This window comes from Palaemon carinicauda, chromosome 35, assembly GCF_036898095.1.
Source record: "Palaemon carinicauda isolate YSFRI2023 chromosome 35, ASM3689809v2, whole genome shotgun sequence".
Taxonomy (NCBI): domain Eukaryota; kingdom Metazoa; phylum Arthropoda; class Malacostraca; order Decapoda; family Palaemonidae; genus Palaemon; species Palaemon carinicauda.
The window spans coordinates 58403702-58416034 of NC_090759.1; the positions used below are offsets into that span (position 1 = coordinate 58403702).

At 38.7% G+C, this 12333-nt stretch overlaps 2 protein-coding genes and 3 non-coding genes across 5 annotated transcripts in view; 3 read left to right on the forward strand and 2 right to left on the reverse strand.

Annotated features, from left to right (window-relative positions):
* Positions 1 to 5100: 5100 nt before the first annotated feature.
* Positions 5101 to 5173, reverse strand: TRNAV-AAC (transfer RNA valine (anticodon AAC)). Its single transcript has one exon. It is a non-coding gene; the product is annotated as a tRNA-Val (tRNA).
* A 3911-nt stretch (positions 5174 to 9084) lies between these two features.
* On the forward strand, positions 9085 to 9714 carry LOC137627335 (zinc finger BED domain-containing protein 5-like). The gene has a single exon (XM_068358418.1). It carries the CDS (start codon positions 9085 to 9087, stop codon positions 9712 to 9714), a length of 630 nt encoding a protein of 209 aa, XP_068214519.1.
* Positions 9715 to 9780: 66 nt separating this feature from the next.
* LOC137627336 (zinc finger BED domain-containing protein 5-like) lies at positions 9781 to 10593 on the forward strand. The gene has a single exon (XM_068358419.1). It carries the CDS (start codon positions 9781 to 9783, stop codon positions 10591 to 10593), a length of 813 nt encoding a protein of 270 aa, XP_068214520.1.
* Positions 10594 to 11964: 1371 nt separating this feature from the next.
* Positions 11965 to 12037, reverse strand: TRNAV-AAC (transfer RNA valine (anticodon AAC)). The gene has a single exon. It is a non-coding gene; the product is annotated as a tRNA-Val (tRNA).
* A 259-nt stretch (positions 12038 to 12296) lies between these two features.
* TRNAV-UAC (transfer RNA valine (anticodon UAC)) overlaps positions 12297 to 12333 on the forward strand; it is a 73-nt gene continuing 36 nt past the window's right edge. The window contains exon 1 of the tRNA in view: positions 12297 to 12333. This exon is cut by the window's right edge and continues 36 nt beyond it. This is a non-coding gene — a tRNA (tRNA-Val).

Consider the following 12333-nt stretch of genomic DNA (forward strand, 5'->3'; position numbering starts at 1 on the left):
ATACAATTATATGACGAAAATGGAGAAAAACTGTCAAAAGAAGTAGCAGAGGAACAAATAGATAGGATCTGGGGGGAAAACATTTATAAAATGCACGAAAATAAAATGAAAGAAGTATGGAATAATGAAGAAAGACAAAGTTATATAGAAAAATTAAAGGAAATAGAAAAAGAAGAAAATTCATTAGGGCACTCATTCCCTATAGAAATAAGAGACCACATGGATATGATTTTAAGAAAAATGAAAAATAAAAAGGCAGCAGGTCCAGATGAACTGAAACCAGAATTATATAAAACTATAGCAAATGACAGCAAGTGTTTGGAAATCATTACAAAGTGCCTACAAAATGAAACAAAGGAGAAGAACAAGCCCGAAAAGTGGAAAAAGTCTAAAACAAAAATAATAAAAAAGGTAAAGAAACCCACAGTAAAAGATTTAAGACCAATTGCCCTTACAAATGCTTCATACAAAATATTTATGGCCCTCATGAAAGATGAAATAGAAGAACACCTAGAGAGAAATATGGAGATGAAAGAAACGCAAGCCGGGTTCACAAAAGGAGGAAGAGTAGAATATAACATATCTATTTTACAATACTGTGTAGAAGAAAGTTACAAAAGGAAGGAACGTTTGATAGTAATTTCAATAGATTTCAAAAAAGCTTATGACTTAATAAAGAGGGAAAAAAACTATAAATTACGAAAGAATGTAGAATACACCCAAATGTAATAGATACATTGGAAGAAATCTACGTAGGAGACAAAACTAAAATAAACACAAGAAATCTAGGTTGATAAGGATTAGCAGACACAGAACACTACTTCCATGAGGGTGAGCACTGCTCCGAGTAGGTGAAGAGACAGGTATTGACAGTAATGATGCCTTTGTCAGTCACAGAGATGTTATCAGTATAGCTGATACCCACACAGCGGAAGGGGAGTACACGACTCATTTGAACCTTGGACATAGGAGAGAGTTAGGGCAATTTAAAGAGTTTTTTTTTTTTTAGTGCTTTAGCATAGTAAGCAATTCCTTCAGAGTTGGCAGATAGTTTGTCTCATTTTGGTAAACAAATAGTACTGGCAGAGAAGGCCCACGAGCATCTTTGTTCAGCTATATTGCTGCTGGCAGTAAAAGTATTGAACCAGTTAGGGCCCAATAGGGTACTCTTGGGGAGGTATATAGGAGGCTTCACTTCTTCCACCCGGGTAGCATTTTGTTACCATTCCTGACACCAAATCAACCTATACTCAGCCTTATAAAGACTTAACTGCTGTCTCATTTTTCTAGCTCAAGATCCTGAGTTAACGTTCCTAGGTACATGTTCTGTAAGAAGTCGAACTGCTCCTATCCCAGAGGAACCTTCAGCAAACCCCAGGATTAAAACTTTTTGATGTTGGAAGTCATACTTGAGCAAGGTAGAGTGCACAAAATGTTATATCATATCAGCGATCCACATGCCTCTGCGTAGCCATTAGTGCTCCTTAAGATACAAGGTCCATCTCATGGGGCTGTGAGTGACTGAGAGCCATGAAACATGCATTGTGTCAGATACAATTACTGTCTTATCTGCTAGAATGGCCTCATCTTCTTGAGGGACATTTGAGCCAGTTTTTTGGATGAAAGTCCTCTCGTGATAAGATCCACCGGATTGTCTGTGGTTGGTGCATAGTGTAGAAAGGGCTGGTATTTGTGAAGAATTTTCTTCACTCTTCTTTCCTTTTATATTTTTGTCTTGCTCCCACTAATATAGTAGTTACCCTTCAAATTATCTCTTTCGCACTTTACATTTTCTACCTCCGAGACACAGGTAAACTGGGTTTAACTGAATGTTGTTGACGAACTCCACGTTTCATGACATCACTGCGTAGAAACGCAAGACAAAGATCATATGCTGTGTGACATTGGTTCTTTTCTTAAACTATGTGTTTTACGATAACTGATTACTCTGGTTTGAATATAATTTCAGTATTGTTGACTTATAAGCAGCTTTTATCTTGCAGTACCAGTTCAGGTCTAATTAATTTTAGGATTTTATGCCCACTGTAACAGCCCTGTGCTAATTACTTTTTTTTTTTAAACTATTCATTTTTAGTAAGACAGAATAGGTAGGATTACTATGTATGTATGTTCCCCTAGAGCTGCAAGACTGCTCTTTGTATTTTGTAAAAAATCCTGCCTCCACCTCACTCCTTACACAAATATAGTGCCCTGCCCAATAGTTCCAATATGGCACCTCAACTACGTTATCTTACGCACAACAAGGCTCACCTGTCAGAAGCTGGCCCCACATGAACTGAGCCGACCCAAGAATCTGTCCATTCGCTAGCAAGCAGCCACTTTGACCGGACGAGTCAAACTGCATCAGTCTGACTCACCCCAACTCCCCCGCCAAGCAGAGGAGGATGGAGGAGTTTTGGTGTCCTGTCGGCTGGAGAGATGGAAATCAACCTGGAAGCTTGCCAACGATCCTGACCTACCAAAAAGTGAGGAACAGAGGAGTGGGCCAGTCAACGAAAGGGGCAAAAAAGCTAGAACAACGACCATTATCTGGACATGGCCTTTCCAAAAGTGCTGAAGTGAGTGCAGGTAAAACACGTGGGCACTTAAAATTTCCCCATTTTTTAGATTAGATTTATATGCTTGCATTATTTAGGTATTGCTGCCTTTTTTACATAATTCAGTCTGTGTGCGTGGGATTTTGTGTATAAACTTTGTATAATTTTTTACTTTTAGAGACTAGTCCAATCTCAGGGTCACAGGACTACGTGTCTGAGCTCAATTTTAATCAGTTGACATGGCAAAAGACCTTGCGTCTAGGGCAAGAATGTTTTGATTACTATTTTGCATTTCTTTGATTGATTTTAATTATTTCCTTTAATTTTTTGCCAATGTTGGTATATCCGATTTAACGTTGTATTTTTAGTATAATAAAGCAATTAGATTACGGTAAGTTTTACATGTTCGTATTTCTACTCCCTTTGATTGATAACGTCTTGTATTACAATTTGTTTCAAGGTAGTCATACCTGATACATTGACAGGGGTAAGTTTATCTAAATAACTTAAAGGTATTAGTGAGTTAGCGAGAGTACTCACTACTCATTCTCAGTGTTTTGAAGGTAAAGATCTTTATTTTAACTTTACTTCAATACATCCCTGCTCCCCTTCATTGCCATTGTCTCCAATCATAACATAAAATTCCTGTCCAGCATCTTGCTGGAGTAAATTAAGCATTGTCTGTGTGAGCTGTTAAAATGGGTGAAGATTTTTAGCGATGGCACATGAAATAACCAAGGTGATTTATCTTGTGCTGCTTTCATTTGCTCACTAAGTTTCATAAAATCTCCCCTTTACCTTACCCTAAGCGGAGCAATAAGACAAAAACAGTACTGCAATAAGATTTGGTTGTCTGTAAAGCAAAGGGTATAGACAACACTGGATCCCACAGACTCGCATACTAACTGAATTCCTGAGGCTTCAAAACACCAAATTAACCGGGCTACTCTTTCAATGTGACTAACAACTCAACAAATCTACAACAGGTTATATAAGATACTATGAAAATGGGGGAAATTACTTAAGAGGAAGGGATGAAATTAATGAGAACTGACAGCTCTAAATTGGGTTTCATAACAGTAAACATTGTTTATGTTATAGTGGTCAAACAAAGCAAGTGACAAAGTGCTATTGCACTGATTGCTGTTCATCCTCTCTGCATAACTCCAGGATTAATATTGTCTTTCCTCTTGATTGAATGATTGGTTAATTCGGGGAGTTTGGGAAAAATGGCAAGGCATGGCACAGTAATTAGTGATATCTTTCAGTGCCAAGTTGCAACTGTTGGGGAATCCCGCAGTTACACTATGGAGCAAAAGTTGAAAGAAGTTACACAGCAAGATAGAAAACAGGAAGCAAAATTGGAGGAAAATTAGAAGCAGGGTAAAAGTCACTTGCAGCTAGTAGGTGAAGGGTAACGAAAAAGAACCTCGTTCCTTCCTTTAGCTACGGACATATCACAAAGGAATTGGAAGAGAAGGTTCTATTCGAAACATTCATGCTCAAGATATTATCAAAACATTTAGAATAAACACATCAATAGATTATCGTTTACTCGCTCTATGACTTCTAGTGTAGATGATGTAGTATCTGCTCACTTCTTTCTTTATACTGGTAGCCTATAACTCTAGGTACGGATACGGATAAGGATAGGGAGGTGGGGAATATGGGGAAAGGAAGAGTACCCCTGGATACAATCCAGTTTATAGCCCGAAGGCAGGTACTCGGGAAGGGAAAGAATAAGGAAAAAGGGAGAAAGAGAGGTAAGGGAGAAGAATAAAAGAGAGGGGCAGACCCTCGTGCGATGTTGGATAGTATGGCAATTCAACTCTAGGTATATTTTCTTGCAACTCTGAGTTCGGTATATTTTCTGGATTAGTGTTTCATCTCCTAAAGGTCTATGCCACTAAACTTATATTTTATACGTTCCCCATACATAATTTGACATGCATGAACGTTTAAATATCAAATGCTTTTTTTCAACTCCCACGCCAACAAACTCCCCTATTATGGCTAGTGATCAGATAATCAAACATCTGTCAACGGTTCAGATACCTGAGAAATTATTTTCCCAACTCCAATAACTCAATCTAGATGTGAGTTCCTATCTATCCATCAAGAAAAAAATACTAGTCAAACAAAAAGAGAACTCTTTAGTTTTCCATCTTGAAATTGCCCTTTTCCACTCCTTTAGATCCTCTTCTGAAGGCAAGAGTTCATCTCACTTAGTAGAATTTATTCTCGTTTTAGTTTCAATGTAGCAATTACTTTAAATTAGAGTCCACTCTTTGATGATGAAAAGGTCCGTCAGTAAATATGATACATTAAGTGCAAACGTCAGTTAAAGAGAAAAGGCAGTCTCTTAAAAGTATACCAAGGAATAAAGAACAAGCATTCGAAAAAAACAGTACATAAGAAATATAACAATCTTCATTGCAATACTAATAATAGTTATCTTAACACTGCACGGAATATGGTACATTATTGAGGTTAGAGAGTATACAAATGCACTTCGTAAGTTGGGGGTAAGTGAAAAACTTCCTGTGCTCACCAGGGCTCGAACCTGGGACCTTCTGTGTGTTAGACAGATGTGATAACCACTACACCATGAGCACATACTGTGCCTCAGAATGAAAAATAATTTGGGCTAGAGTTAACAGGAATCTCTGAATGTTATTACATTTTGACTTTAATATTTGTTTGCACTGTTACTTTTTATAACTGCATAAAAGAAAAAGGCCTGTAAAACTAAACTCAATGGAAGAAATATCATATCTATACAATTGGACGGGTTTATATGAAAAAATATACAAATTCCATTACTGCAAGAGGGAGAATTTGCTTCTCGTCAATATTTTGCTAATCAATAGGGAAAAGTTATAAGTGCAAGACTGATAGGGTGTATCACAAAAAATGTCTGTTCAATCTCATCCGAAATTTAAAAAAGGAAAAGGATTTTTTTTTTCAAATCGGCACAATTAGCTCGAAGAGAAAGAACCCGTGCTAAAACAGGGTCAGTTTAATTGAAACAACAAGAAGCAGTCATAGACTAGTTACTTTATAGTTAACTAAGCATGTTCTCGTTTAAAGACTTCAAGAACTATTTGCTCATAGACATTCGTACTTTAAAAGAAAGCATCTCTTGATGGTGAATGTTATTGCCAAATCAAGGGGATCTACTGGCAAATTCACAACTATCACTATCATTAAAATAATTCTACTCAAAACGAAGACACGTACATAAAGAAAAAGATGAAGAGGCCTTGCTCACAATGTCCTGGTCCTAGAGTAAGTCAAGTCACCCAGAATAATTCTAAAGAGGAAAAAATGCATATGTAATCATAAACCAAGGGTAGTATCTAATTAAAAGTTGAAGAGCTTTCAAGTACACCTTACTATAACTTAGAGAAAATTAAGCAGATAGTTGCTATGTGAGAAAATTGTGTTCAGAAATCTTTCCATGACACTACCTCACCTCTTCACACAGCGATTCGGACCACTCATCAGCATCACTTTGACCTCTTCTATTTATTCTGAACAGAATCTCTAGCTTCTATGTTTCCTACTCCCGGGGTTCCTTTGATGTTTAGTGCCTCCTATTCCAAAAAGGTCTAACACTAAAAATCAGAGCTCTTTCTTGGTTTCCCAAGATGATCCAAATACGCATCCTTGTTATTAACCTTGTCTAATCTTTACTGGTGAGATGTTAAGCATAAATCTTAGAATTTGGGATTGGATAATGAAAAGTAGGACAGAGGACAGACAGTCACAGGAATTGGTGAAGCCATTCAGAGATGCCATAGATATCTAATATTCATGTTAAAATGTAACAATATCATTATAACCATTATCAAAATAAAAAAAAAAACATTTTTGCTTATCTTTTTATGAACAATTTGTCTTTGCCTAACTCCCTATAATCGGTTGTACTATATGACAATAAAAAGCAGTTAGAAGCAATAAGAAAGTAGAATCCATTAATACCAATGTTTTTAGTGGTATTTGACATGAATACTAAGTATAATTCTCCTGTTTCTGCATTAAATATTTGATATCGGCTACTCATTGAGATTCTACCGCTCGAGTTATTAGGTCCTTTGATTAGCTAGATAGTACCACATTGGATCTCTCTCTCTCTCTCTCTCTCTCTCTCTCTCTCTCTCTCTCTCTCTCTCTCTCTCTCTGTTACAGCTCATTTTCCCTTTGCCTACACATACACTGAAAAGTCTGGCCTATTCTTTCCACATTCTCTTCTGTCCTCATACACCTGACAACACTGAGATTACCAAACCATTCTTTTTTGCTCAAGAGGTTAACTACCTCCCGACCACCAGGACTGCTATAAATCCACCAGGGCCGATTATGTGGACCTTGTACGTGACAGATGAATAGACTGACAACCTTACACAGAACTCTCTTCTACTGTCTGCACTCCGGGTGCCTATATGAACTTAATTCACATGCACGCCCTCAAGTGCCGTCATTGGCCAACCTATAGTCTCCTTGCATCCTAGTGACAATGAGCACCTGGCAGCTTGAATGAGGAGAGTTAGCTGGCAGAGCATCAAAGACAGATGTACAGACATCAAAGTTCTTTGGTCTTCGCTGACGGTGCCCAAGAACCTAGCCGGCTTCCCTGCATGCCACTGTGTTGTTCTCTGCCCATCTATTAAGCAGTCCATCATCGGGGGCGTAGTAGACTTGACAACAAACCCGCCTAGTCCAATGCCTATCGATGAAAGTACTGTATATGTGTCTCTATTGCCTTACAAGAGGCATCAGAAGTGTAAATTGCGGAACAGTAATCACAGTGGAGGTCTGTCATCATTCAGCCAGATGAACGACTCACTGCTTTATGCAACATGTCGTCACTTCAAAGGGGAAGGTGACAACAGTAATACTGTACATGGACGACATAATCAAAGACCTCCACAGCTGTTGTGCGTCGGTGCACCTGGGAGAAACAACAAGGCTTGGTATAGATAACCTCAGAAAAATATATGTCACAGCTACAGCATACAAGAACATCACAGTCATAAGGAGTAGTCCCGGCGCCTACACCATCTTTGCCGGCCCAATGTTCTTGCATGGAAATTCGGATTTCATGACGTACGCTATATTCTTAAAACCTCTCCTGGGCCTTCTAGACCATGGTCAGTTGACAATAACAATGGGAAGTGTCCTGCAATAGGCAAAGAGAGCGGAATTCTCTTGTGGATCTATCATCTCCTGTATACAACATTTGCGAAAGTTTTCTGAAAGAGTGACGAGATCCTGAGCTTAATCTTTGGAGAAACTGGTTTAGTAAGTGCTGACGACGAGATTTTATTTCAACACTTGCTGGCTAGAGCCATTAAGAAACATAATAAACTGATTAGTGACCACGCAGCCTTTCATGGTTACCTCAACAACCAAATTGTTCTACTGTTACTACAAAACCTTCAAGCCCAGATCCAACTGCAAGCCAGTCAGCAACCACATAGGTTCGAGCCTCAGCTCACAACATAAACAAACAATAATTGTGAGTCCTTAAATGCTGTCTTTCAACATGTTACTGACAGGAGACCACAATCAATGATCCTGCTCATAGACAAACTATACAGCATCACACGCAAACAGTTCAAAGAGCTGGACCGCAGCCTGGTTAGACAGAGTTCTTTGATCCTGTCCGAGGCATACAAGCGATATGCTGTGTCCATAGATGTATGATGCTCATGGCCATAACAACATCGTCAAAACCATTTCAAGTAATTGCTTTAATAACTATATTTGCTTTATAGTGGTTGTTGTATGCTCAAGGCATTGTCTATAGTTATCTGTCATCATTTCAGTTAAATGAATTAATTTTTTGATGTTTCCAGCACATTTCTGAGTGCTCCGAAGAAGCCTGTAGTGAACCACTTGAACCACATGTGCAAATGCACTGGAGTGGTGTCAACACTTGGAGAGTGAAGTATTAATTAAGGGTGGTTATGGATAGCTCCAGCATTGGAACAGCTCGCACGGGTGAAAAAAACCAGGGCAACAGAAAAGAATGAAAGCAACAATTAGTTACAATAAAAAAACCAAGCTAGATGTGTAATTGTTTAAAACAGTGTTTCTTAAAGTGTGGTCCGCGGACCCCCAGGGGTCCGTGGAATATTCAAAGGGGTCCGCAGGATAATTTTTAATATCGATTTCAGTCAAATTTTTGGCCAAAACGTCCTAAATTCCTATTTTTGTAGCACCAAATCCTGATGGCTTTTTACAGTGGCTAAGTCACATTGGGATGGAAGTAATTCAAGTAATGCCGCCTTCCTCCCTTGGGGTGAAATCCTCAACGAAATTCCGAAAAAGACACACACAAAAAAACAACTTTATAGAAGGCAGTGGTGTTTATGATTTGGCAACATTGTACTGATTGATGCCCGGTGGTGCGGCCGCCCGCCACATATCAGTTGACGTTAAGGCTGCTGTGAGGAACACCCGGCAGTTGCTTGTGCTCCTCTTTGTAGGTAAGAATAGCTTACTTTTTAGCATCAGGATAATGGATCTGTGGCTCAAGACAGGCTTACTTACAAAGAAAAAAACTGATTTCCAGAACAACAACCAAGACAGCACTGGCCTTAAAGAAGAAAGAAACGATGCTAACAGTGCAACTCAGCTCAAGCTACTGGAGGCAGGCGCAGATGCCATGGACGAAGGGAACACCGCTGACACAAACCAAAGCAGTACAGATGCCTCGGTTACCACTGTAGGGCACAAGCAAACACACCAAGAAACAGCCAAAAAGAAGCGTAAATACTGCAGTGATTACTTGAAACTTGGATTTTTTTGGCAAGGCAACAGTGAGGATCTTATCCCACAGTGTGTTTTGTGCTATGAAACATTAGCTAATGAGGCTATGAAACCCTCAAAGCTCAGAAGACATTTCGAGTCCAGACATAAGGAATATGTGGGAAAACCCATAGAATTTTTTCAAAGAAAATGTAATGAACTTGATATTCACAGAAAAAAGGAAGCTTCATCTTTTTTTATACCTGGAGAAAATGCAAAGGCCACTGAATCTTCATACAAAGTGTCGTTATTAATTACAAAAACAGGAAAGGCGCATTCCATAGGCGAGACTTTGGTCAAACCAGCAACCAAGATAATGACAGAGATCATGCTTGGATGAAAGGCTAGTAAAGAAATAAACAAGATACCTTTGTCCAACGACACTGTCAAGAAAAGGATAACGTCAATGGCTGAAAATGTGAAAGTTCAGCTGGTGTCACAATTACAGCAGAGAGTGTATTTTTCACTACAGCTGGACAAGTCCACAGATATAGAGAACGAGGCAAATCTTTTGTGCTTTGTTAGGTACATTTACTGTGGGGAAGTACATGATGAATTTCTTTTCTGTCGTCCTCTTCCTACAAACACAACAGGAAAGGCTATCTTTAATGTAGCTAACAATTTTATTGTCCAAAATGAACTCTCCTGGTCACGATGTGTTGGAATCAGCACAGATGGTGCAACTGCGATGACTGGTAAACTAAGGGGCCTAGTGAGTCGGGTACAAAGCATTGTACCACAGGTAAAGGCAACACATTGTTGCATTCACCGTGAACAACTTGCTGTGAAACATATGCCTACCTGTCTTAAAACAGTTCTGGAAGAGGCAGTAAAAATTGTCAATTTCATCAAAGGGAAAGCACTGAACACCCGCTTATTTACAGTTCTGTGTGAAGAGATGGGAAGCGAACACACAAAACTCCTTTACCATACAGAGGTTTGCTGGCTGACACGGGGAAAAGTTCTTTCCCGTCTCTTTGAACTTCGTGAGGAAGTGCAAATTTTCTTGTATGAACGTCATGACCTCTATAATCGAATGCATGACACCCAGTGGCTCACAAAACTGGCATACCTGTCTGATATTTTCAGTACACTAAACGGATTGAATCTGTCTTTGCAAGGAAAAGATACTACCATCTTTAAAGTGCAGGACAAAATACAGGCAACACGAATGAAGCTGGACTTGTGGTGCGGCCGCATTGACCGCAAGAGATTTTGAGTCTTTTCCTTCATTAGCAGATTTCCTGCTTACTTCCAAGGAAGAGCTAGATGGTGACACAACACAAGCTTTCAAAGCCCATCAGCAAGGCCTTCACTCAGAGTTAGGAAAATATTTTGAAGAACCAGACCCAAGCTTTGAGTGGATTAGAAATCCATTTGTTACAGATAAAGTAGATATAGAAAAGGTCAGTGTCAACCTGTCATCAAAAGAGGCTGATAATCTTGTCGAGATTGCAACAAGTGGGACACTGAAGACCCTATTCAGGGAAAGAAGTTTGGCCAATTTTTGAGCTCAAGTCCAGCCAGAGTACCCTGGACATGCAGAAATTGCTTTGAAACACTTGATGCCGTTCCCAACAACGTACAACTGTGAAATTGGATTTTCTACACTGGTTGATCTTAAAACGAAGAAGCGCAACCGAATCAATGTCGAACCCGACATGCGACTGAAACTCAGCAGACTGGAGCCAGATATTCCAACAGTAGTGAAGCAGCAAAAACAGTATAATTCATCGCATTAAGTATGGTTGTGAGATATGAGGAGGAAGCGTTGCTGTTAAGTTCATGAAAATTTGTATGCAAAATTATCAATGCTGTGGAAATTATGTTAAGCAAAATATAAACTTTATGTTGAAGATAAGCCATTAATAAATAATTCAGTTGTAATTTCAGTGTATTATGATCTGCAAACACTTTCAAACTCAAGAGGAAAATTATAATAATAACGGGTCCGCTACATGAGTAATTTTAATAAAAGGGGTCCGCTGCACAAAAAAGTTTAAGAAACACTGGTTTAAAACATGTTTGATTGATGGCTACAATTGTATATTACACTTATGACCAAAAATGTATGTTTCAGATGCACTGTTTTGATATCAAAATAAAATAAAATTGTATTGTTAGCTATAGCTGTAGCATCATGTAGAAGTGGACAATTCACAGGGAATAATTAGGGATTTAGTAGGCTGTGTCCATATCTCCAGAGTAGCTAATTCACGGTGTATATTTTCAGAACTATTTGTATAAGGAAAGGACTTTAATTCCATTACTGGAAGAAGTAAACCTTTAAGTAACTTATTTGAAACTCGTTCATGGGATTGACCATATTTTTATCAGCAATCATATTTCTGTCTACATTGAATTTTTCTGCTCTACTTCCAAATAGCTTTGGTTGCTGTCAAATGTCTATCTACTAAGAGAATTTGTCCTCTATTGAGGAGTAGGAAGTGTTGGTTTCAAATCAAATTTAGTATGGGCTTTACTTTATCAACTGCCCTAAACCCGATGCTTATTAGAAAATTTTCCAAGCCAAGTAAGTGCCCTATCAACAGACCAAAAATTAACTTCACAAAATGAGATAAAAATCACATGTGCTCACCAGGGCTCGAACCTGGGACCTTCTGTGTGTTAGACAGATGTGATAACCACTACACCATGAGCACATATAATAACTACAGAATATTTCTATGGCTGAATCACAGTTTAATTGCCTAGTTTTATTAATATCCATTTTTTTATCTTAATGGCAGGAATAATTCAAATGCTATTTTCATCACTTAAAATTAGTAAATAATTGAACAAACTTTCATCACGCTTGCCACTTGAGTACAGACCCCCAGATAACGACAGCCCATCGTACAGCTTCTGAGAGGCGAGAGCCTCACAGATCTTGACCTAATAGAGTGCCACACCTCTCACACAGCTCTCGTAGTGTAGTGGTTATCACGTCTGCTTTACA